The sequence below is a fragment of the Caretta caretta genome, chromosome 2 (assembly GCF_965140235.1).
Source record: "Caretta caretta isolate rCarCar2 chromosome 2, rCarCar1.hap1, whole genome shotgun sequence".
Lineage (NCBI taxonomy): Eukaryota > Metazoa > Chordata > Testudines > Cheloniidae > Caretta > Caretta caretta.
The window spans coordinates 252,809,123-252,835,653 of NC_134207.1; the positions used below are offsets into that span (position 1 = coordinate 252,809,123).

The following is a 26,531-nucleotide window of genomic DNA, read 5'->3' on the forward strand; positions in this document are numbered from 1 at the left end:
TGCAGTTTCATAATCTTTCAAAGCAGTCTGACTTCTTAATAGAAAACATATATGCAAACTAGTTTCATCTGTACAGTCACTTCACTTTCAGACTCCTGTTAAGAGCAGAATGATATGATTCTTCTAAGAATATTTGTATGGGTAGATTTCTAAATATTTCATGTAAAAACTTACAATGAAATAACCTGGAAATTACTAAAATCATATGTCAGATAGTATTGCTATTGGAATACACTACATCTATTCACTGTTGGTTTTATTCTTATACGTAAAGAAAAACTGTTTCTGTTGGCCTTTCTGTGCTGTGTTTTCACAGCAAACAAGAAAACACATTCACCTTTGTCCTGAAAGCAATACATAATGAGACACATCTCATCTAAAAGATGACTTTCCTGAACTTTGCCCCAGGATTGTGCATTATACGAAACAATTTGAGATTTGGAGTGGAAGTGTTGTTTTAACAGAGACCAATTTACCTAGACATTTTTTTTTTTTAATCTGTCACTTTCGGCATGTCAAAATAACTCGTGAGGGATCTAGCATAAAACCTTTTGCACCTGGCATACTTCAATCAGAAATTCAGAAGCCAAAAATAATGTAAAACTTCAGTTTTTTTCTGCAAGTAAAGTTGGCTGGAGGATCAAAAGTTAAAATAGCATCTCTTCACCAGTTCAGATGGCAAGAACACATCTTCCCTCTAGCAAGTAGGAACAGATAAAATACACTGTATATGATCCCCTGTATTAAGAGTCTCAAGCAGGCAGAAAGCTAGTTGTAGTTTTGTTGGCAGACAATAGAAATTAGTGGTTATAAATTGGACAGTAAGAAATTGTCTGTGAAATTAGATAGCTAGATACAGAAATTAGATAGAAATAGAAATTTAGTGGTTATACATTGGACAATAAGACTTAACTTTTCTTTGTAGAAGTCCTTTTGCAAGCCATGGGGCAACCACACGGTTGAAATAGGGTGTTTCTTTTTACATCCTTACCTAATTGCTGTTTAGTATTCATTCAGAAAATATTTACCATTTGAAGGTTTTATGGTCATTATTGTAAGTGTCACAGAAAGATTTTAGGTAAATAGGGGCAGATCTTTATCTCATGTAAATTGTCATAGCTCTTAATGGAGCTGTGACAGTTTACACCAGCTGAAGATCTGCTTCATAATTTATAAAATGACCCTTGCATTATAGTGGATGTCAGCACTATACAACTCATCAGGTGCTAAAGGATCAAAAGTTGTATTCTTTACTTTCCCCTTTTTTTACATCTTATTGATAGGTGTATGTGTATGTTTTTTAAAACATTGTTTGTTTTTAGGGAAAATATTTTTACATTACGCCTGGAATTTGTCCTAGTCTTTCCACCATGAAGGCAATTGTGGAATGTGCAGGAGGGAAAGTATTATCCAAACAACCTTCTTTTCGAAAACTTATGGAACACAAACAGAACAAAGTGAGTACAGTATCGCTTGGCTTTCTAACTATTATGTATAAAATATATTGTTCTCTTATTTGAACTCATATTTAGTATTTTTTTTAATGTAGAGTTTGTCAGCGATAATCTTGATATCCTGTGAAAATGATCTTCACTTATGTCGAGAATATTTTGCCAGAGGCATAGGTACGTGTGAACTACTAATAGAATTCCAAATCATAAATTTGTTGACTGTATTTATTTTTCATTTTGTTTAAGTACATGCACCTATTACTGGGAACAGTCCTAGATTAAAATGCAGCTAAAGGAATACTGTCTACTTCAAAAAAAAAAATCAAATATGACGAAGCACCTTTTTAATATTATGTCCTCGGTTCTAAAATAGAATATATAGGGGTTTTCCTGTTCACCTGCTGATGCTTGAGTAGACCCATTACTGTCCCCCAATAGGTCAGACCCCTACCTTCTCCTTCCTGCCACCTTTATGTGCAAATTTTCTGCTGCCTTTCAGTTTCAGCTCTGCTACTGCAGAATACTCTTCCAGGACCAAAAAGACTGCATGTTAGTCCTTGCCAACTCGGTAGTGCTTGAGTAATGTCATCATACCAATTCATAAGACAGAAAATGCAGTTGACTAGCAACAAATGCACAAACTGCATATCTTTCTCTGTTTTAGGTTTATTTTCTGATCTCGGTATATCTCCTAAAATCCTCATAACTTAAATAGTAGGTACAGCATTTTCAGATGGAAATGTGATTTTGAAGTTGTCAGTGTCTCCAAGGCAGAGTAATCAATTTTTCTTCAAGTAGTGTCCCTCTGGGTACTTTATTCTAGGTGTGCTTGCTCCTTCTGTGCGTTTCGAGATTTCAGATAAGTGCCCATTTGGCCTGTGCATGTGTGTCACCCAGTCTTATGCTCCACACCGTGGTTATATAGCACTCTGTGCGCGAACCACCCTCAGTTTCTTCTTAACTGCCTTGGTCTGAGACAGAGCCTTAGCAGCCATCCGTGTTGATGTTTACCTCAACTGGGACCCCATAGCTCTTATAATAGTTGTTGTTAGTGTGTAGTTATTCATATATAACTACACATTAACAACAACTAGAAAGATATATATTATGGGCATGCCTGGTTATCCTGATTTCAAATGCTGCCTATCATGCCAGGAGGCAGTGCTAGTGAGTGAGAGACACTCCTAGTGCATCCATTGCCTTAGGGAATCTCATATATCCCAAAAGTGCAACTTCTGCCTGGCATTAAAATCTAGAGCCAGAAAAAACAGGATCAAATTTCAGCTCCTCATGATGGAGAACTTGCTGCACCCAGCCTCTGAACCTCGCTGCACCTTGCTATATGCTGGTGTCTGAATAAGTGGGCTACCTCTACTGTCTCCCATCTAAGAGGAGAACCCACGATTCCTCTCAGTCTTCCAAAGATAGTGCTTTGAGTTCTCCAGGAATGGAATCTACCTCAGAGAAGCCTTGGTGGCCAAGGACACCAGCTAGTTCAGCACCCATTGGTCTCCAACCTGGCATCCACTAGGCTGCTGGTTTCTCAAGTACCAAGGACACGGTTAAGCCTAAAGACTCCGGATCGTCGGGCTCCAGTAGGCCATTGGTACAGTCAGGGAAGCAAGGCAGCAAGAAGAGCTCTACCTCTTCTCACTTGGTACTCGCTCAGGCTCCATCTGGACTCACCTCAGAGCATTTGAGACACATAGTCCCCGCAACTCCCTCAGCCACCATTACTTCGGCTCAGGCCATGGACGTGGTACTGACAACACTCTCGGTACTGCAAAAGTTTTGTTTTCCCCAAGACCTCGCTGTTTCCAAGATGCCTGACTCACCATTGTTTGACTCTGATCTGCTCTCAGTACCAACGACCTGCAGCTCTCCTGACACCCGTCCAGTACAGACAGTTTTACCTTCTGTTTCTTCCAGTGCTCCACCACTCCAGAGTGATCTGGAAAAGGAGGATTCTGATGAAGATCTTGCCTCGGTCTCTCAAATATCTGTCCAAGGCTGCCCTCTCCACCCTTATAAAGGCACTTTTCCAGAGGCCTCTAAGGAATTTAATCACATTCATGAGAGATGTCCACAGCCACCATCTCTCTGATAGAAGCTCCCATGGATGCCTCCACCCATGCCATATGCACCACCCCATTGGCCATACTGGGCCCCTAAGTGGCCTACCATCAGCAATTCTCTAGGGCCTCAAGTACCACCTGTCAGAGAGATAGATAGCCTTCATCACCCTCTCTCTCTCTCTCTCTCTCTCTCTGGGAGACCAGAACCTCAGGAAGAAGCCTTTGAGGAACAGGAAGCTAGGGCTAATGAAGAGGTCTTTCCACCAGCCAACATCTCTCCTTAATCCCCGGATGAAGCTGTTAAGCCACCTCCACCATCCCTGGCTGACAATTTTCGGCAGTTCCAGAACCTTATCAAGAGACTCATGGATTCTTTGAAGATCCCTCATGAGGAGGTTAAAGAGCCATATCATAAGCTGCTTGACATCCTTCATACAGCTTAATCGGCCCACATGGCCCTGCCTGTTAATGAGGTCTCCTAGACCCTGCAAAGGTTATCTGGCACACCCTGTGCACAATTCCATCCATGTGCAAGAGAGTGGATAAGAAATATTATGTCCCCTGTAAGTATTCAGAATCTTTATTTTCATATCCCTCTCCTAACTCCCTGGTGGTCAAGGTGGTTAATGCACACACAGAAGGCAGCACCACACTAAATGTCTGCTCTATGATAGAAATCATAAGAGTTTCAACTTGTTCAGTAGAAAATCTTGTTTGTCAGCTACTTTACAGTTCAGAATAGCCAACCGCCAGCAATTGATGGCAAAATATAACTATACAAATTATACCGAGCTGAATTCCTTTCCTGAGCATCTACCAACAGAACAAAGAGCAGTTCCAAGCAACTATTGCAGAAGGCCAGCTTCTTGCCAGAACATTTCTGCAGGCCTCTGTCGACGCTGCTGATACTGCCACTCGTTCCGTTTCTACAGCGGTAGTTATGAAGAGGGCCTCCTGGCTGCAGCTCTCCGGATTTCCAGAGGAGGTCCACAATATGGTCAAAGACCTCCCGTTTGAAGGCACTAAACTGCTGACAGGGCAGACACATCTCTGCACATGTTTAAATGACTCTAGGACTTCTTCGTGTTTTTGGGGGATTTATATACCTACCCACAAGTTTAGTAAGTCCCACACAGTGCAGAGATCCTGCCCTGTCCAATTTTCAAGCTCCCAGAGATCATATAAACCTCAACACAAGAGACAGAAGTTCTAGAGGAGAGAAAAGTACCCATTTCCCAACCTTTGACCTCTCACCCTTCCACCTTGAAAACCAGTTTTGACAGGGTTGTCAAGGTACTGAGCTCCCATCCCCATTCATACCAACTGCAATGATTCACCTGCATTCCTCCCTTCAGAGACTGCCTTTACCACTTCCTGCAGGCTTGGGAGTCTATCGCTACAGACAAGTGGGTTTTGGAAATCATCTCCATCAAGTACTCCAGTCGAGGTCACTTTTCTTCCTCCTGCCAATCCCCCTTCCCCATCCCTCTTCCGGGAACCCTCTCGTGAGCCCCTTCTAAGATAAGAAAGACGCTCTCCTACTCTTGGGTGCTATAGAGCCTGTTCTCATGCAGCACAGAGGGAAGGGTTTTTATTCCAGGTTCTTCCTGGTTCCAAAAATAAGAATAGCAGTTGGAAACCCATCCTAGATGTAAGGTAACTCAACATATTTGTGAAGGCACAGAATTTCAAAATGGTGACACTTGTAGCAGTAATGCCATCTCTGGACCAAGGGGATTGAGTCTGAGTCCTCAAACTTCAGGGCGCATATTTCCATATAGCGATCCACCTGTTTCACAAAAGATTCCTATGTTTTACTGTTGGTCAGGACCACTTTCAGAGCAGGGTTCCCTTTTGGTCTCTCATCTGCCCCAAAGGTTACATCAGTAGTAGTAGCACACCTCCGCAGACAAGGAATTCTGGTGTTCCCTTACCTAGATGATTGGCTTCTGAAAGGTTGTTCTCATGACAAAACTTCACTGGCTACTTGCAAGGCCATGGACCTCTTCCTTGAGCTGCGCCTACAATTGAACATTCACAAGTCCTTGATCTGTACAAGGGTTAGAATTCATAGGAGCTTATTTTGATTCAATAGCAGCAAGAGCCTACCTCCCAATGCACAGATTCATGGCCCTATCCAACATAGCACAATCCAGATCAGCCCACAGACTCCAGTCAAGAACTGTCTACAGCTGTTGAGACATATAGCAGCTGACATTTTCATTTATAGACCATGTAAGACTGAATGCGTTGCCTTTAAGGGTGCTCAGGACTGTTTATTCACCAGGCAGACCCAGACTAACCACATTATTTTCCATACCCACCTTTGTTGAAGGAATCTCACAACGTCTGCACAGGAGTCCTTTTTGCCTGCCATTCCTCAATTATTGTTATAACGACCGATGCATCCCTGTTAGGTTGGGGAGCAAATCTGGACACCCACGTAGCCCAGGGCAGGTGGACCTCTCAGGAGGCCTCTCTTCACATCAACCTCCTAGAGTTCAGGGACATCATATGCATGTATCCAATTTCTACCATTGATCAGGGCAAACACATAAAGGTCATGATGGACAACATATCAGCCATGTTCTATTTTAACCATCACAGCAGCTTACCTTCCAGGTGCTCAGATTGTGACTGTGGATACACTCAGCAAATACTTTTCTCAGAACCATAAGTGAGAAATAGATTCCACTGCATTTCACCACATATTTTGGCAATGGGGCATCCTTTGGATAGACCTGTTTGCCATGGCCAGAAACAAGAAATGTGCTCAGTTTCTCTCCAGAGGCAGGCAGGGTCACCAATCCTTTCACCTTCAGTGGACATCAGGTCTGTTGTATGCCTTCCCTCTGACTCCTCTAATATCCAAAATTCTGCTGAAGATGAAAAGGACAAAGGCAGAGTTATTCTAAGAGTTCCAGACAAACATGGTTTTCTTACCTCATACAGCTGACCGCTTGCTCACCAATCATTCTCTGGACCATTCTTTATCTTATCTCCCAAGAACATGAGAAGATCCTTTGTCCCAATCTCTTAAGTTCTTTGTCTCAAAGCATGGCTAGTCTATTGTTCACAGGTTCAGAGACAACCTGTTCGGAGGGAGTACAAAGAGTACAGTTACGCAGCAGGAAGCAGTCAAGGTGCTACACTCACTTGCAGAAATGGACAGAATATCACTGCTTCGTGTGACCTTTCCACTAGTAACCTCATTGCTGTCAGATACACTGGAATACATCCTGAAAGTTTTAAAAAAACAAACAAACTTGGGTTTGTTGCTGAGCTCCAGTAGGGTCTAGCTACAGTCATCACAGCCTTCCACTACCCAATAAAGGATTATTCCATGCTTGCTTACCCAATTACAGTGAGATTCCTCAGGGGATTCCAAAATCTCTTTCCGCAAGTCAATAACCCTACTCCAATTTGGGACCTTAGCTTGGTTCTTAAATGTCTTATGAGAGCTCTGTTCAAACCAGTGGCTACATGTACACTTCTCCATTTATCAATGAAAATGGCATTCTTGGTAGCCATCACGTCAGCTCGACGAGTTGGGGAAATAGAGGCCCTTATGGCATACTCCCCCTTTCACTTTATTTTTCAAAGATAGTCACATGACAGTTTCTCCCCAAATTTCTGCGAGTGAGAAGAGCCCTGGCCTTCTGTCTTGATGGGACTAGATCTTTCAGAAAGTGTCCCAAATTGTTTGTCTCAATTGCAGACAGATCAGAAAGGTCTGCAGTCTCAAGGCTTTCCAAATGGATATCCGGCTGTTTTAGTTGTTGCTATCAATCTTGCAATTTCCAAGCAGCCTTGGACATGCGTACTCATTCTGTGTGGTCTATCTAAGCCTTTTTGAAGAATGTTCCCATTACTGAAAATGTAGCACTGCAACTTTGACCCCTGTACATGCCTTTGCTGAGCACTATGCGAAACCTCACAACTCTGCTTCTGGTGCTGTGTTTCAGAGGTGACGCGTGGAGGGGCGGGCATGCGGGGTCATGTGTCATTCCCCTCCCGCCCCGATTTGTTGGGGCGCCCAGCAGCAAAGCAGCAGCAGCTCCCCTGGTGGCTGCACTCGTCTGTCCATGCAGCGTGGGGAGGGAATAAGAAGCAGGGTGACTGGCTGCAGGCTGAGCTCCTTCCCCCTTGGTGTACGGGGCTGCTTCTCCATCCCTGCTGCTGGAGTGCAAGCACTTCCCACTGCCAGCTTTGTAGACCACCTTCTGAGGTGAGTCAGAGAGTGGAAGCAGAGGCAACACGTGGGGAGATCACCTGCCCCTCCCAAAGCCTTTCAATTGTGCCCCTCCACTATCCACAGTTATGTCATCTCTGCTGTGTTTAGCTTTATTACTTTATTCAATATGGACTTAACTCTGAAGCCCCCTCCTCCTTAAGGGGAACGGCTCATAGTCGCCTAGAATGGAGCACAGACGGAGACACTACTCAAACGAGAAGAAGAAATGGTTACTCAGTGCAGTAACTGGCTCTTTGAGAGGTATTTCCCTACAGGTGCTTCACTGTTCGCCCTCCTTCCCCTCTGCTTTGGAGCTGTGTGCTGTGGAGCTTCACAGCAGAGAAGGAACTGAGGGCAGTTCTGCACAGCATTATATGCTGCACGCGGTGTGGAGCATGAGACGACGTAGCGCAGGGATGACCAACCTGAGCCTGAGAAGGAGCCTGAATTTACCAATGTACATTGCCAAAGAGCCACAGTAATAAATCAGGTTTCAGAGTAGTGGCACCTTAGAGACTAACATGGCTGCAAGTCCTCCTTTTCTTTTTGCGAATACAGACTAACAAATTTATTTGAGCATAAGCTTTCGTGAGCTACAGCTGCATCCAGTGAAGTGAGCTGTAGCTCACGAAAGCTTATGCTCAAATACATTTGTTAGTCTCTAAGGTGCCACAAGTCCTCCTCTTCTTTTTAGTAATAAATCAGCAGCCCCCCACCCCGCTCCCAGCGCCTCCTGCCCACCGGCAGCCCCGCAGATCAGCGCCCACCCCCACATCCTGATTAGCTGTTTTGTGGCATGCAGGAGGCTTGGGGGGGGGGGGTAGGGGAAGGAGCGAGGGCATGGCAGGCTCAAGGGAGGGAGCAGGAAGGGGTGGAGTGGGGGCAGGGCCTGTGGCAGAGCCAGGGTTGAGCAGTGAGCACCCCCCCGGGCACATTGGAAAGTTGGCGCCTGTAGCTCCAGCCCCAGAGTCAGTGCCTATCCAAGGAGCCGCATATTAACTTCTGAAGAGCCACGTGTGGTTCCGGAGCCACCCCAACGTAGTGCATGTGCAGGCCGAACAGACACTGCTATGAGAAATCTCCGATCAAAGGCATGGGGGCACAAGTACACCGAGAGTGGAGCACCCATTGAGATGTGTCCCCCTAAGAACCACAGGGTGAGAATCCATTTCATAGGCAGATATGACGCCATCATTGAAGGGCAGGGCTTAAACACTTGGGTCTGTGTTTGGTGTGAGGTGGGGGAATTGCCTTGATACCAATCCTGAAGGATCTGAAGAAAATAAATTTGTCAATAGGACAGAAGAACACAAACTAATCCTGCGCTGGAGAGGGGACAAACAGAGACGTTCTGACTCTGCTGTGTGTAGCAGGGAGGACTGTAGGCAGTTTCAACTCGCTGCCATAGGCAGTCAGAGGGAACTGAATGGCAGTTGGGGCTGCACTCCCTTTTATGCCCTTGGGTTTGGGAAACTGGGACATGCAGGGTGCATGTGTGGACCCAGTTGACACTGCTGGCCAAACTTTCTGAACCTGCGTGCATGAGATGCCCAAACACCAATAGCGGGATCTACACAGACAGTACTTGAACGTCTACATGCAGTAGCCACAAATACGGACCCAGTGCAATAACCAACAGTAATCACGCTTCAGACAAAAGAAAAAAACAACACCTTCCTAATCAAAGCTTTGATCCTGCACTGAACTCCGTGTGGACAGACCCCTCTCCCTGTGTGCTCCTGTAGTGCTTCACTGACAGGACTGCACTCCTGGGGTGCTTCAGTGATTTACAGGGTTTTTCTCAAACAGAACTTTGCGCAGGATCAGGGTCCGTTTCAGGCAAGTGGTCAAGCAGATAGGCCAAGTCAGTAGACTTCAGCTGTGTTGCACTGGTAGAGGAAATATGGTCACAGTAAAACAATCCTAAGAGAATGCCCATCTTCCAGTTCTTCAGTGTTCAATGCTAGGTCTGTCAGTGGACATCTCAGCTGATTCCCCCATGCTCCTTGTGATGTAGAATGAAGAAGGCTCTCTCTGTAGTATATTAATCTTTTTTTTAATATTTCTAGATGTCCATAATGCTGAGTTTGTTCTGACTGGAGTACTTACTCAAACACTGGATTATGAATCATATCCTTTTTATATGAAAATCAAGAAATGCTTCAGTGATTGTTGGGAAAGGTTCTGTGGTTTTACTAAATGTATTTATATACTAGGAGACAAGGTAAGTTACAATGTTAGTCTGTGGTTTCTGGAGATGTAGGTTCAATTTAAAGTGGAATGAATGTGGTGACTTTTTTCCAGTCACAGAAGGCATTACAATCACTCATATGTGTAATCTCCTCTGTCATATTCATCCTCCTCCCTTTTTGCACAGTTAGACCTATCTAGACACTGCCTGCTTTGTCTTGAATTTAAGACTTGGGTGCATTTGTGGAAAACATACTTGCTGTTTTCCCAGTACCTGACAGATTACTTCGGATGCCCCAAAGCAGAGAACACTTTGGGGTAGGTGAGTTGGGGAGTGATCTGAATAATTAATTTTAAAATGTCAGATTTTATCTGGATTACTGAAACTAAACATTTTTGGATTGCAATAATGTATCAAAGATGGATAAAGAAGGTACTACATAAATATGATGTAATTGATTGGTGTGGGTGGGGGGGAGGAATCCTAAAAATTTGTGGCTTGTTTGAAGTATATTCTAGAAAAGATTACTCTGAACATAGAATTTATACTTTTGCTTAATGTTATGTTCAATCTAATTTTTTTTATGTCAGTGGTTTCTAGAAGTAGCAAATAGCTCATTAGTCCAGAATGTTGTAAACCCTGTAGCTATCAGTAATATTCACGTAAGAAAAGCAAGTAGTATACTTTGAGTTAATGTTTTATGTAAATGTTTTCTGCACTGATTTTTCAAAGTTGTGTTCCCTTAACAAACTTACATATAAATTTACTTGATGGATAGTAAAATGCCTTATTGCTTTGGAGTCCTTGGAGCATTAAATCTAGCTGTTCCAGCCACTGTGTAAAGTAACTAATACTTCCTGTGAGTGCTGTTTTCCAGCTGTGTTCCTTGGGATGATGAGCAGTTCAAAGCAGGAAAGCAAAAATAAACTGCATCTTTTTTAGGATGTGTAATTTTATTATGAGAAAAACATAATTTACTATGTTTTGTATTATACTACTGTTTTAAAAGATCCCGTTTTAGATATAATTAATTAGTTTGCTAGTTTTTAAACATTTTAACTATGGTACTTCAACCTAAAGGAAAATTTGGATGTGAAAATAAAAATAAAAAGGGCTTGCTGTCTCTTAAGTTATGGATTTGAAGACTGAAAATGTTTTGTACTTTATTTCTTACTCTATTTTCTTTTATATTGGTATTTTTCCCAAGTTTTAAATAAATGTACTATAAGTGTTTTACTCTAAATTTTAGTGGTGTTTTTTTAAATATTGTGCAGTTATGGCACTCTGGTAAAAGAAAGTGAATCATTTTTCCAAGTGGTGTAAGATTTTAAGTTTATTTTTTGGGGTATGTAAATATATGAAAGCCAGGTAAATTAAAGGGAAATTCTTGTAAGTGTATAAATGTGTTGGAAGGAACACATTTATAAACTTGAAGGAGGGAGTGACTACAGCCCACACTCTTAACTCTGTTGTGATAACTTTCTTCTGTATAATCAATTTTATGAAATATTTTTTAAAATCTCAATTTTTTCACTTTTATTTTATCAAAAGTGAACTGTTCTTGCAATACACATGCCATTACATCTTATTTATTGCTTTAGATTCCTAATCCTGATCAACAAATAGATAAAAAAAGTCTGAGAGCACCTATATTTTGCTTAATCAACAAGCAGTTATGTTTACCTCTCCCCTGAAGAGTTTGTGCTTGCTCGTGAAGCAAATACTATTTAATTTAAAACTACGTACTTTGTGTTTTAGAGAATACATGGGTTTCAGAGTAGCAGCTGTGTTAGTCTGTATCTGCAAAAAGAAAAGGAGTACTTGTGGCACCTTAGAGACTAACCAATTTGAGCATGAGCTTTCGTGAGCTACAGCTCACTCTGATGAAGTGAGCTGTAGCTCACAAAAGCTTATCCTCAGATAAATTTGTTAGTCTCTAAGGTGCCACAAGTACTCCTTTATTAGAGAATACATAAAATCTGTGGTATTTTACCTCTGCTTCCCTTCTGGGAATGTTTAAAGTTAGGCATATGGTTAAGTACCTTGCTGAACTGGAGTCCTGCACTCTGATGTGATTTCTTAACCATTTTTTGCTCCTCCCTGGGGTTGCTATAGTACATGACATCTTCAAACTATACAGTCTGTTTACTGCTGATCTTAGAGCTGGATAAAATTTTGAGTTAAAAATTTTGCTAAAAATTTTCATGACTTTTTTGCCAGTTCTAGTGATATCTATTGGAATTTTTTTGTTGTTGTTGAAACATGTATCATTCAAAATAAATATTGATTCTTCATTGAGTATTGCCTCTGCAGAGTCTCACTCTTGGGCATGTGGACATTGTCAGCAAGAGCTCTGAAAGTATTTAGAAAGCAGTGAATGTTGGTACACTGCACTCTTCTAGAATCTGAGAGTTAAGTGTGAAGATATTTAAGGAAACAGCCTTGTTGTCCTAGGTTCTTACCACCATGGAAAATATCTATCACTTAAGTTTTCTTTAGCATTGTAGTTTTCACTTCCTATCTTTTTACTCTGAGTAGTGATTTGTGTGGGGGAGGGCACAGAAAATGATGGTGACAAAGGTTTTATTGGCATGAGTTTTGGTATGGCTGTCCTATCAACAAGTGACAAAGCCATGAGAAATAAGTTGTCTCTTGCTTCAGGGTAGGTGGAGAGGCTGAAAAGGAGCAGATGTTAGCCAGGATCAGAACAGGGGAAAAGAAAAACAAAAAAACCCCAAGACTCTCCAAACTTCCACCTCTTTGTGACACCAAAATTGGATGCCACTCAGCAAGTTGTGCAGCTTTTTGTAATATGATCTCTTTCTTGTAGGGTTTAATCAGCAGTGAAATAATTCTCATTGTTGATGTTTAAATCAACCGTCACAGTATTTGTTTAATTTTAATACTTCTGGGAATCACATAAGAGGTGCGAAAATGCAGCTGGAGTCAACTAGCTGGGTATTTCCTGATGGGTTATTGTTTTCATTCAAAAGGAATTTCTGCTGTGTATCGGCAGTTTTTTAAAGAGCCATTATAAGGGCACAAGAGCAAACTATCCCACTGTGTAGGAAAGACGAAGTATGGCAATAAACCACACTGGCTTAACCAGGAGATTGTCAATGATCTGAAACTCAAGAGAGTCCTACATAAAGGAGAAACTGACAAATTACAAAGGATGAATATAAACAAACGAGCAGCATGTAGGGACAAAATTAGAAAGGCGAAGGCACAGAATGAGACTAAACTAGCTAGAGACAAAGGGTAACAAGAAAACATTATACAAATAAGTGGAAGACCAGGGATAGGATAGGCCCATTGCTCAATGACGGGGGAGGGGAGGAGGCAACAACAGAAAATCTGAAAATGGCAGAATTACTAAACAACTTCTTTGTTTTCAGTTTTTACCAAAAAGGTTAGCAGCAATCTGATGTCTAACATAGCAAAAGGCAGTGAAAATGAGGTATGATCTGAGGCTAAATTAGGGAAACAACAAGATAAAAATTACTTAGACAAGTTAAATGTCTTCAAGGCACCAGAGCCTGATGAAATACATCCTAGAATATTCAAGGAGCTGACTGAGGAGATATGAGCCATTAGTGATTATCTTCAAAAACTCATGGAAAATGGGAGAGATTTCAGAGGACCGGAAGAGGGCAAATAGTGTCAATCTATAAAAAAGGGAATAAGGACAACCTGTGGAATTACAGACTAATCGGTTTAAACTTCAGTACCCAGAAAGATTATGGAGGAAATCAAGCAATCAGTTTGCAAACACCTAGAACATAAGGTGATAAGAAACAGTCAAGAATAAATCATGTCAAACCAACTTAATAGCTTTTTTCACAGGGTAACAAGCCTTGTGGATGGGGGAAGTGGTATATCATGACTTTAGTAAGGATATGTCTATACATACAGTGCTTCAGTGGCACAGCTGTACCAATGGGAGGGAGCTCTCCTGTGAGCATAAAAACCCCCACCTCCATGAGTGGTGTAAGTTATGTCGGTGGGAGAAGCTCTCTCGCAGACATAGTGCTGTCCACATAAATGCTTATGTCAGTGTAACATGTCTCTGAGGGGATGGAATATTCACACCCGAGCAACATATGTTTTGGCAACATAGGCTGTAGTGTAGACAGCCTAAGACTTTTGATAAAGTCTCACGTGATCTTCTCAACAAACTAGGAAATAAAGCCTAGATGGAGCTACTCTAGGGTGGGTGCATAACTGGTTGGAAAACTGTTTCCAGAGACTAGTTATCAGTGATTCACAGTCAATGTGGAAGGGCATATTGAATGGAGTCCTGCAGGAATCTGTCCTGGTTACAGTTCTGTTCAAGATCTTCATCGATGATTTAGATAATGGCATAGAGTACACTTGTAAATTTTGTGGACAATACCAAGCTGGGAGGGGTTGCACATGCTTTGGAGGCTAGAATTATAATTCAAAATGATTCGGACAAACTAGAGAAATGGTCTGAACTAAACAGAATGAAATTCAGTAAGGACAAATGCAAAGTACTCCACTTAGGAAGGAACAATCAATTGCAAACATACAAAATGGGAAGTGACTGCCTAGGAAGGAGTACTGTGGAAAAGGATCTGGGATTAATAGTGGATCACATGTTAAATGAGTCAATAGTGTAATACTCTTGGGGGGGGAAAAAACCTCACACACTGAACACACCACATAATTCTGGGATGTATTAGCAGGAGCATTGTAAGCAAGACACAAGAAGCAATTCTTCCACTCTGCTCTGAGAAGGCCTTAGCTGAAGTATTGTGTCCAGTTCTGGGCACCACATTTCAGGAAAGATATGGACAAATTGGAGAAAGTCCAGAGGAAAGCAACAAAAATTATTAAAGATCTAAAGAAGGTGAACTCTGAGGAAAGATTGAAAAAAATTGGGTTTATTTAGTCTGGAGAAGAGAAGATTGAGGGGGAACATGGTTACTGTTTTCAGGTACATAAAAAGTTGTTACAAGGAGGGAGAAAAATTGTTCTCCTTAACTTCTGAGGGTAGGACAAGCAGCAATGGGCTGAAAAGCTTCCTAACGGTCAGGATAGTTAAGCATTGGAACAAATTGCCCAGAGATGTTGTGGCATCTCGGTCACGGGAGGTTTTTAAGATTAGATTAGACCATTTGAGTGGTTTGTTTTTACCTAGTCCTGCCTTGAGTGCAGGGGACTAGTCTAGATGATCTATTGAGGTCCCTTCCAGTCCTACACTTCTGTTATTCTATGGTTGTATAAAAAAAACAACTTTTAAATTGAATGGGGTAATATTCCCTTTTGGTATGTTTATGAATTTCACAGATTGTGATATAAAAATTAAAACTGATGTGTTAGCTGTTATATGCTGTTTAAAAAGCATTCTCTGTGCTGTGCATCAGTTTGTGGGGGTTAAGAGGTTTTTTGTTATACAAAACAAAAAACCCTGCGTTTGTTGCTCCTGGCCTTGCATTTAAAGCAATTGTTCTGAAGCAGAAATATTTTCAATGCATAATCATTTGTGCCAGTCTGAGTTCTACAAAACTTCATGTCTTCACAGTACACTACAAAGATTAATCTCCTAACAAATTTAGGCCCTGATCCTGCAATTAATAGGTTCATAAGCAAGAAGGGACCATTATGATCATCTAGTCTGAGCTCCTGTATAACACAGGCCATAGAACTTCCCCCAAAAAATTGCTAGAGCAGATCTTTTAGAAAAAAATAGTGGATAACTTTTTATTTTATTTAAAAGTTGTTGGTGATGGAGAATCCACCATGACCTTTGGTAAATTGTTCCTATGGTTAATTAGTATTTACACCTTATTTCCAGTTTGAATTTGTCTTGCTTCAGCTTCCAGCCATTGGATTGTGTTATACCTTTCTCTGCTAGACTGAAGAACCCATTACTAAATATTTGTTCCCAGTTGTGGCAGAGTGCTGAAGGCTAGCATTTAAGTCAGTACTCCTAGTCACTATTAGTGTTAATTAGGATCTCCTGGAGAAGACCTAATTGGACAGAGGTGTACTTGATTACCAGGCCAGATTGAGGCTAATGAGTCAATTAGCCCATTACTAGGGAAGCCATATAAAAGGGCACAGGAAGGAGTGCTTCGGGGGGGAAGAGAAGGAGAGAAATAGAAGGCTTGGAGAACCAGTGACACCTTACCACACACCCCTTTTGGGAAAAGGGTTAGAAAGTTGAGATACAGTGGTGTCTCCACACCATTACACACTATGTATGGGAGGAGGGATTAGAACACTAAACTTCACCGTGGTGTTCACAAACAAGGTGGTCTCAGTGCAGTCTACTTTTAGTAAAGGCAGGGCTGCAACCCACAGCCCCATCACACCCATGTCGGTACGGATAGACTAATCAAGTCACCCCTTAACCTACTGGTGTAACTGTTCTATAGGACAGGCTGGCTTTCACCCAGGTCAGTTATATACTGGACAGCTTCCAAATTTGACCATATATCAACGATGGATATGAAAAGGGATTGATTATGGACGCAGTGTTTGTTGGTTTCTCAGACGCCTACAATACAGTCAATCACAGGCTCCTTGCCAAGGTATCAATGGTGATGAAGAGCCACCACTTCACAAAGCTAATACAGACCATACTGGAGAACAGAAGAGTCTTCATGAACTTGTGGCAAACGGAGCCAATGGGAACAGAAGAATGGGTCTCCCCCCACCCCCCCCAAAAGGGGGGGTCTTAGCATCTAGGTTTTTCAACATCTGCACAAATGACCAGCCAACCTACCCTGCACAAGATGCTTTATCTGCGCAGATGATCTGTGACACACAGCCTAAGAAGTTTGGCATATTAGAGAGTACTCTGGTGAATGCACTTAGCACCCTAGACAAATACTAGGCAGCCAACGAACTGCATGCCAACCCAGTAAAATCACAAGTCAGTGCATTCTGACTCAAAAACCGAGCACAAACTCCATAAATCTTGTATAACGCAGAGTTACTCAACTGTGCATTCTCCTGTAGAGTCCACATTGAGAAAACTAAGCCAAGGTTGGCATCTGAAACATTATCAGCAAGCTGGTTACATTAAAGTGGGATGCTGACCTGTCCATTCTCCAATCAACAGAACAGTACTGGCCCTTTTCTACTTCTCTGCTGAAAAAGTCTGTGCAGTGTGGGCCAGATCCCCTCACACCGCAGGCCAGATCCCCTCACACTGCAGGCCACTATATTGCAGGATGCCTTAGGCTCTCTCACTTCAACAGCCTCTACATCCTTGCAGATATTGCTCCTTATATATACCACAAACTTAAGAGTCAAGTGCACAAGGTGATTCACAGATCCAAGACATCCACTGTATAACCAGGATGCTTAGTCGACTGAAGTCACAACAAAGTTTTCTTGCCACCATTAAACACTTAACATTCAACCCTTGTCTGGGTGACAGTTATGGCAAAGAGTAGAGAATGACCCTATAGCCTGTGTGCTCTAGCTCCCACTTGCTACAGATCAGTCCCACCTTCCACTTTTTACAGATCAGTTGAGGGCTATATGGTGTTACCTTAATCAACTCCACACAGGAGCTAGCCAGACTAGAGATGCAATGATCAAGTGGGGCTACGCCACTGGCCCCAATGCCTGTGACTGTGGCAGAGAGCTTCAAAATATGAAGCCTCTCCTGCAGTGCCATCTGCTTGAGCATGAATGCTCTTCCAGCGGCCTGGTGGAGTGCATTGATTGGGCAATCATATGCGCACAGATGTAGCAAGAAGCAGTATGAGGACTCAACAAGAAGATCCCTTAACCTCTTTGTTAGACTCTAGAAGCTCAAAATCTAGTTAGCTTATCACTAGAAGGCATGTCTTCTAGTGCTTTAATCATGCTCATGGCTCTTCTCTGAACCCTCTTCAGTTTATCAACTGAATTGTGGGCACCAGAAGTGGACACAGTATTGCATCAGCGATCGCACCAGTGCCAAATACTCACTTCTGGTGGTTATGAACTGCCAGGCTTCCTGCCTGACTCCCTCTCTCACCGATTTTTCTTTACAGCCAACTCTATTCTTCCTTCCTGGTGTTTCCTGAACTTGGTTGCCCAGGAGTTCAACAGTGTCTCAGCTTGTCCTCCCATTCAGGAGTCTTTCCCTCCAGCACAGCCACCAGTTTGCGCTTCAGGCACAGGAAATTCCTTCTGGTTTCAGGCAGGAAAGGGAACAGGACACTGCTGGCGCCCTTCAGCCTTAGCAAGGCAGTGATCAAAGCTCCAAGGGCTTACTCAGGCCCACGGCCCAGCTACACAACCTGTATACACAGAACAGCAGCTCACAGACAGACCATCCACCAAGTTCCACTACCTCCAAGCACAGAATTTGCTGCTGGAGCTACTCCCTCTGAAACTCTCCTGTTAGCTGCCTCTGTTCATGTGTGCGTAACTACTCATGGCAAAAATCAGTGGGACTACTCACGGTGCATAAAATTAAGCACATGCATATGTCTTTGCAGGACTGGGATCTTACCGCTAAAATTGTTAGAGCTACCTACTGCAGTGCAAATCCTGTCATCTTTACTCAGGCAAATGTAGCATTGAATGGGATAGAAATTTTGCCTAGGGATTGAAATAGAACTGCTGGATTTGGCCCTACTTGTATCTTTTTATAACTGTTCTGACCTTTAAGATTAATTTCTTCTCTCTTCAGCAGCTATGATGTTGATGTATTACTATTTACCAGAAATACAGAACAGTGAGAAGAGGAGAATCTTGTAGCCTCTTAAAGGTAACAATTTCATTTCATGAAAGCTATCCAAAATACTGTCAGTTATTGCATAGAGTAGCTTGAAGAAAAGTGAATGCAATGATGGAACAAATGAACCCCCTGAGAACTGTGAGCTGTAAAGCATCTGTTTCATCATCAGTGGAGACAGTGTTTATGTAGCCAACATACAATATGAAGGCTTTTGATTAACCTTTCAATTAGAGTAAAAGAAAAAAATCTGCCAAGAAATAGTCCTTCAAGAACCACAGGAGCTGTCCAGAGCCAACTGGCTTGCACAGATGTTGGGTGTATGATTGGTGGTCAAGGGAGGATTTGATGCAGGATTCCAATATTAGATTTTGAGAGAGTATTTTCAAAGAATGGTGCATTTTATGGAGTTAGTTACTTGGGCGATATCTATACTGCAATGTAAGCCCAGCTTTTGAAATCAGGCTCAAACCTAACCCCCCTTTCATCTACACACAAATCATGCTAGTCCAGGGCTTGGAACCAGGGACCTAGGATCCCAAGGGGGTGGAAGCTCTGAGCTGGAGTCAAGCTGGGTCCTAGGGTTCAAGCCCTATTGCTTTGCAGTGTAGGCACAGCCCCACCGGACTCATGCTCTGGGAATCTGCAACAGTATTCCACAATCCTACAGACTGACTGTGTCTTCTGGACAGTCAAGTTTGGTAGGCAGTCCAGCTTTCCCACACTACACCAAAAAACAAAAGGCTAGAGGAACCACATTTTGGGATGGCACTAGGAAGTCTGGGATCTAGGTGGTTGGACTCAGGCCTGCATAATGCAGTGTAGACCCTGGAGCTCCAGATTGAGGCCCAGGGTTCAACAAGTCCTAATCTAGGGTTACAAATGAGTGTAGATACTCAAGCCCTGGGTTAACAGACTAGGGTCTGCTAACTCAAGTTCCACTAACCCTGGGCTTGCATTGCACACATACCCTTGGTGTCTGACTTGATCCTAATGGCTCTCCTTCCGAGGACAAAATGAGCAGCTTGTTCCCTTCAGAATAATGTAAACAGCAACATGAAGCAGACATTTTTAGCTCATAACATTCCTGGGTATTCTTTGTAGAAAGTCTTCATTCTGATGTGATAATACTAACATTCTGGTTCTGAGAATCCATTTGTCCCTCACATTATGTTGAGAATCCAGTTTGCTCTCTCTTTTAGAGTATTGATATGTCCCCCATCACTGTAGTGTCAGTGCGCCTCGCAATCTTTAATGGTTTTATCCTCAACACCCAAGGTCACAAGTCTGGTGGAACAGGGAGTTGAATGTAGGTCTCCCATGTCCTAGGCTAGAGCTCTAACCACTGGAAAAATCCTTCCTCACACAAGCTTCAAATACAAGGTATATGCACAGGAAGAGTAAAGAAATACCAACCCAATCGGGCTAAAGGAATAACACAGAGTAATAATTAGATACAATTCACAAGAAGCACATATGGATGAATGAGGAAGAAAACAGACATGCTAAAAGGGAAACTTACTGTACATCTCAAAGAAAGAAAAACTTGGAGTGCTGATCCTGATGTGTATTCCACATGCGGAGACACATCTGCTCCACGTATAGTGTAGGTGCCAACTCAGTCTCTGTTGATCCCATTGTTGATCCAGTGATTTTTCTAAGTTCCTCAAAGTTAGGTGTTGCAAACACCTCCCTGAAATGGCATTTATCTTCCAGAGGTTGGTACAGAACTGTGTCAACCCATCCAGTTTTGGTACAAGCATGATGGAGCTCCTCCACTCACTGTACAACTCTTCAAGGACTCCCAGTTCTATCATAACTTGGTGAACTGTCTCCCTCATCTTCCTCCGGCTCTCACATACCTTCCTCCCATGTTTGGTGTCTATATGATATAACATCAAGTAGGTTCACCTGGGTACCGCTGAAAACACCTCTGGGAACGATTCAATCAGCTGGCATGCTTGTCGCTCTTATGCGGGCTGCAGACCCTTTCCTCCAGGCACTGTCACATAGCTTTGTGGGGTTGAGGCCTGAGGCATGAGCTCTGGGACTGGGGGAGGGGAAAATTGGGTGATGGGGAGCCCCTCGTGCCCTTTCCAGACCTTCAGATTATCTAGGTGTATCAGGTCAGACTTCCTTTTCCTGGGTTTCTGGATCTCATAATTAAGGCTGCAAGTCTGTCACGGAAGTCACAGATTCCATGACTTTCCAGGATCTCTGTGACTTCTGCAGCCGGCAGATGAGAATGACCCCAGGGCTGCCAGAGCAGCACCGCCCTCCCCTGCAACAGTGGCAGTCCCAGGCCGCCCCCTGCGGCGGCCCTGGGCTGCCCCGCCACAGCAGCGGTCCTGGGCCACCTCCACCCCCAGCAGCAGCAGTCCTGGAGCTCCCTCCACCCCGAGCACCAGTGGGCACCCTCGAGCCCACCCCACCCCGAGGACCAGTGGGTGCCCTGGAGGCCCGCACAGAGCCAGCAGGTGCCCTGGAGCCCACCCCTCCAGAGCAGTAGCTGTGCCCCCAGAATACCCGAGATTTAGTCAGGGGTATATAGTACAGGTCATGGGACCTTGAATTTTTGTTTATTGCCCGTGACCTATCCATAACTTTTACTAAAATTACCCATGACTAAATCTTAACCTTACTCATAATTGATCACCCCTACCGTTTTTATCACCTCAAAGGGGCCTTGCCAGCTAATCAACAACTTGGACTTGGGTTGGTAGCAGGAGTAACACTTGGTCTCTGGGCTGCAACTTGTGCAGTTGGGCCCCTTTGTTATAGGTTTGTTCCTGGGTGTGTTGTACCTTCTGTAGGTTGTCTTCAATTTCTCCTGCAGCTGTATCTCATACCTCACTACATTGCTTGTCCTGGTGCTTTGCTCTTCCCATGTTTCCCAGAGGAGGTCCAGGATCTCCCTTGGGTGTCTCCCATATAATAATTCAAATGGGGAGAACCCAGTGGGGCACCTCACAGACTGCCAACAAAAGAGGCGGGATCAGGCAGTCCCAGTGGTCACAAACTCAGACTTTTCTTTGAATTTGTTTGTTAAACAAGTTTTGTTAAATTGTTCGGCCAGCCTGTCAATTTGGGGGTGGTACACCAATGTCCTTAAGGATTTTACCTTCACCAGGTCACATAGCTACTTCATCAATTAGAAGGTGAAATTTGTCCCTTGGTCCATCAATATTTCTTTTTGGGATTCCCACCCTGGCAAATAGTTTTATGAGTTCACTAGGAATGGCAGCCACTGTTGCAGACCAGATGGGACAGTCTTGGGATATCTGGTAGCTTAGTCCAAGATTACTGGTATATATTTGTGCCCGCAATGGATTTCTCTAATGGGCCCACCATGTTGACTCCAATTCACACAATGGGTAGTGGCCTTTGGGACCGCCTTCTGGTCCTCTGGCATTCCAGGCATGCAGCAAAATAGTCTTGCACCTCCAGGTGGACACCTGGCCAGTATAATCTCAGGGTCATTCTATCAAAATGTCTTTTCCCTCCCCAAGTGACCCCCATATGGGGCTGTATGGACCAATTGTAATACCCCCCCCCCCAGTACTTCCTTGCTACTAGAAGCAGCATCTTTACCTCCCCCGTCTTGGGATCCTTCATCATGTGGTATGCCCTCTCCCCTATCAGTTCAAAATGGGCCACGCTTTTAACTCTGGGGATCCAGTACCTCACCATCTGCATGGGCCAGATGCTCATAAACTCAGCTCAGGGTGGGGTCATTTCTTTATTGTTCCACAAAGTCCGCATCGCTGGACATCAGGTTGAGGTTGACAGGCAGTAGGGTACTCCTATGGCCCTAGATGGGTCCAGATGATGGGCCTTTTCCCCGTGTGGATGGTCCTTCTCCTAGGTCTCTCTCTTCCTGAGCCATGTTTTTCCCGTGGCTCCTCCTCAGCTACTGTGGCCATATCCTGCCTTCCCGGGTCTCCAGGCCCTGGCTCCACTTTCGCCATAGAGGTATCCCACCACCCTTTGACCACTTCCCTTGAAGAACTTCCAGTCGCCCCCAAGTATGACTGAGCAGGCCAGGTCTGTTGCCATTCCAGCCTGAACTGTTTCCATATCATCTTGTACAGTCAGTTGTACTTCTCACATTGGGTAGAGTCATATGTGCCCATGGAGACACTGGAGGTAGATTATATCTTCATCTTTACCTCCGGTCCCCACCAGCCTCTCCTGGACTAAGATCTGGCTATAGCCTGAGTCCATCAGCCTTTATATGGCTACCCCATTCACTTGTACTGGGACCCACATCTTCCCAAGGCTCCTCTTTCAGGCCTGGCTATTGGCTGTCAGTCATGCCTGTAATTACAGTCCATGAATGGGCAGTCCTTTCTGAAGTGTCCTTGTTGACCATATGCAAAGCACTCCCACTGGGAATATTTGGTTTCTTGGCTGATTCTCCCAAGAAAGGGAATCCCCTTGGGTGAGGTCATTCAAAGGGCCAAGTGGGGGCTTCTGGTCAGTGTGGGGTGGACTTGTGCCCCCCACAGTAGGGTTGTGCACCCAAGCTCCCTGTTACCTTGTCAGTATTCAGGTATTGGTGCTCCAACAGGATCCAGGGTGAGCCAGACGGACTTTCAGTGTTTCAGCCTCTGGTTCAACTGACATCAGGTAGTTCCCTGCCAACGATGCTGCCCCAGCCAATGTCTCACCCCACACACGTCTTCCCGTTGGTAGGATTTGGGTGAATTGCTCCGTGACGATCTTATCTGCCACCTGGACCCCACTATACCCCTCTGGCTGGAGCCACTGACAGCGGTGTTGCTTCAGGCTTTGAGCAACTGCTCATGGCCGTGCACTGCACGGCATTTCTCAAGGTGGAACCGTTGTTGGTAGGTTTGTTGAAGGCAATATGTTGAAGGCGTCTGCTTAGCTGTGTAGTCCAGGACAGTCATCTTGTTGAGACCTCAATAGGTGGTCTGGGCCAGTCTGGTCAAGTAAGAACCCAATAGGATGGCTTTCTCTGGGCCATTGGGCTGCGACAGCCACCTGCTTGAAAGTGACCAGGAATGCGTCAAGGACATCCATGGGCCCCATTTTGGTCACCTTCACTGGGATGGGCAAAGTTGGATTGGCGTTCCCTCCTCCACTGGTTAGGCTTGAGTTTGCTCCTGATGCTTGTAGGAGTGTTACCATTTGCTGGATGAGTTGCTTTTGTTGCTCCTGCTGTTGGGCAGCCATCTCTCTAATCAGTAGCTGCTGCTGGGCCGTCTGCTGCTGCTGGTGATTTTCAAGAATGCACGTTAGCAGATTCTCAGTATCCGTCTGTGCAGTTCTCTCTTTGGCCTACTATTGGGCCTAGATTCCTAAGCTGCCCACATTCTCCACCAATGTCCTACTCCAATAATGTCCTCAGGGGGCTCGGAGGCCCAGTTGTCAGCATCTACTGAGTCATGGGGCAGTGGTAGGGGACCCTGCCCGCTCCACCAGGCTCTGACCCAGAGCCCTAGGAAGGTCGGTAATGTTTGACCCCTGGGGGGACCCTCTGAGTTACCCTCCCTGGGCTACTTCCCATCACTGCTTCTCTCCCAGGTAAGGAAAAGGAAACCAAACAGTCAGCCCCAACCAGGCTCAGCATACAGTCCTGGTACTTCAGGAAGGCCCCTCTAGCCCCTTTTGGCAGTAGCCTTCAGGGTAGGTTTACACTCCTCTCCAGCCTTCTGAGCTGCGTTGATCAGTTTTTAACCCTGTCTCCAGTAAAGCATGCTCTGCAGGCTTGGAGGGGTTGTGCTAGCTGGGCCCAGTACTGCTCTTTAACTTTTTCCATCCCAGTGTGGCGTTTGTATACCCCACCACACCTATTTTGAGGAATATATATATGCCTTGGGCTGATCATCTACACAGGGGACAGTTTCACTCTGGTTGAGTAGCTAAATCTTGCCACTGCCATTATCAATTCTATTCCTCTCTTAACCCACAGAATACTATTACTAAGTGTTTATCTAGTGTAGGGGTGGAATTTTCATAAGCACTAGGTGCTGGCCACATTCTTCTCCTGCGGGAGTAGTTTTAGTGTGAGCTCTTAGCACTTACTTTCTGAAGAGGATATTATTTGTATTATAGTAACACTGAAGGGCTCCAACCAGGATTCCATGGTGCTAGGTGCAAACACATGACCAAAAGACAGTTCCTGCTTTTAGAAGTTTAGTATCTAAGGGAAATCTGTTCAATCTTAGGGGCTCATTTAAAAAAAACAAAACAAACAAACAAGTAACTTTTTTTCTTTCTGGTCAATACCATTCTGATTCTGCCTGATTTGTTAAGGGTAAAATATAATTCCAGAAATCTTTGTTTGTGCTTGTGTCCTCATGTGTGACAATGTGAGGTTTCATCCAGCTGCAGAACATCAGGCCAGTTAGATTTCTGCAACCTCCTATTCCATGTCACTCATGCATCCTCACTCTTTCTACTTCCTCCTCTCTCATCACCTCCCAAAGGGCAAGGTATCCATATATTATCATTTCTTAGTCTTGGTACAGTTAACACTGAGGTAAATTCACATAATTCCAGGTGGTTAATGTTATGGGTTATTGTGACAGGGTTGGGACTCACCACCACAGCGCCTCCTGTTGGTTCTTCCGGGAATTAGTTCCGTCCATGTGGTGCGCCCTCCGCTGGTTGTGTCCCATCCATCTCTTGCCCTCTGTTGGCATCTGGACCCCCATTGCTCCCTTCTCACTGCCCTCTGACAGTGCCCCCTAGTCCACACTCACCCCCTTCCGGGGGTGGGTTGGCAGCAGTCTTTCCGCTTCGCCCCAGACGCAGTGGCCAACCACACCTCCAAAGTCTAACCCCTTTTGTCAGAGGTCAGGTGCAGTCCACTATGGCCACTTCTAACAGTCAGGTGTAATGCAAGGGGGGGACCCAGGCCTGCCCTCTACTCTGGGTCCCAAACCAGGGACCCTCTGGCAGCAGCCTCCTCACCTTCCTTCACTCCCCATGTCTGCCTCTCCTCCCTGGGCCACTTCCCCTTTGGCCCCCTTTCACCTTCTATCAGGGCCTGCAGCCTGGCAGGTACCAGGCTGGAGTTCCCTTCTGCTCCCCCAAGCCTGCACAGTGCTGTACTATCCCAGGTGATGGTCTCCTCACTCAGGAGACAGACCTTCCCCTTTGAAGGTCTAGGAAAGACTGACTACCTCTCACCTGGCAGCCTTTATATAGGGCCTAGCCTGGCCCTGATTGACTGCCTCTTGCTCAGCCCTGATTGGCTCTCTAACAGGCCCTCCCTGATTGGCTGCTGCCTTGCGCAGCTGCTCTGGCCTGCTGTAGCCCAATCTGGCATAGGAGTGGGGCAGCTGCCCCACTACAGTTATGTATGTGAAAAGTTAATAATGTCAATTGACCGCAATGATGGAGTGTTTGGTTGCCTGCTGTCTCCATCTAAACTCAAAAACAGCTGATGGTTTGGTTGTTTTTTTTCCCCTTCAGGATCATTCAGGTTTGCATTGCCGCCAGCAGCTCTCATTTCCGGCTCGCATACTGGCTCCTCCCTGTGATCTAGTCTGTTCCTCTCCTGTACATGGGGTCATCAGCCAAATGCTTTTTCTCCAGAAAGGAAATAAAGCAGCTTGTTTACGAGCAGCTTCTCTACAACTTCGTTTCATGATGTGCTGCTGCCTGACAAGAAAAGATGCTTTGAGTTGATGTATTAGGATAAATTTCCCGGTTCCCTCACATTTTAAAGCATACTTCTTCCTAATGTCTAATGCCCTATCTGAAAGTTAGCAGTGACTGATATGACTTCATTTCCTGTCTTACCATGCCATACCATGCTTTTTTTAATTTGTAAAGCACGTGACTATGAGTTATGTTTTCTTCCTTTGAATATACTGGTTCATAAAGTTTAGCAATTAAA

At 44.3% G+C, this 26,531-nt stretch overlaps 1 protein-coding gene across 2 annotated transcripts in view; it reads left to right on the forward strand.

Moving 5' to 3' along the window:
• The window catches only part of PAXIP1 (PAX interacting protein 1), a 102,036-nt gene extending 90,842 nt beyond the window's left edge, over nt 1–11,194 (forward strand). Inside the window, exons 18-21 of one of the 2 annotated variants that reach the window (XM_075125992.1) lie at nt 1,323–1,457; nt 1,550–1,625; nt 9,830–9,889; nt 10,706–11,194. In XM_075125992.1, coding sequence (XP_074982093.1) covers nt 1,323–1,457; nt 1,550–1,625; nt 9,830–9,889; nt 10,706–10,722 — 288 coding nt within the window. In that variant the 3' untranslated portion in view covers nt 10,723–11,194. Of the gene's footprint in view, nt 1–1,322; nt 1,458–1,532; nt 1,626–9,829; nt 9,890–10,705 lie in introns of those variants that run through there. The other variant, XM_048837586.2, reaches the window with a different exon arrangement.
• Nucleotides 11,195–26,531: the final 15,337 nt, after the last annotated feature.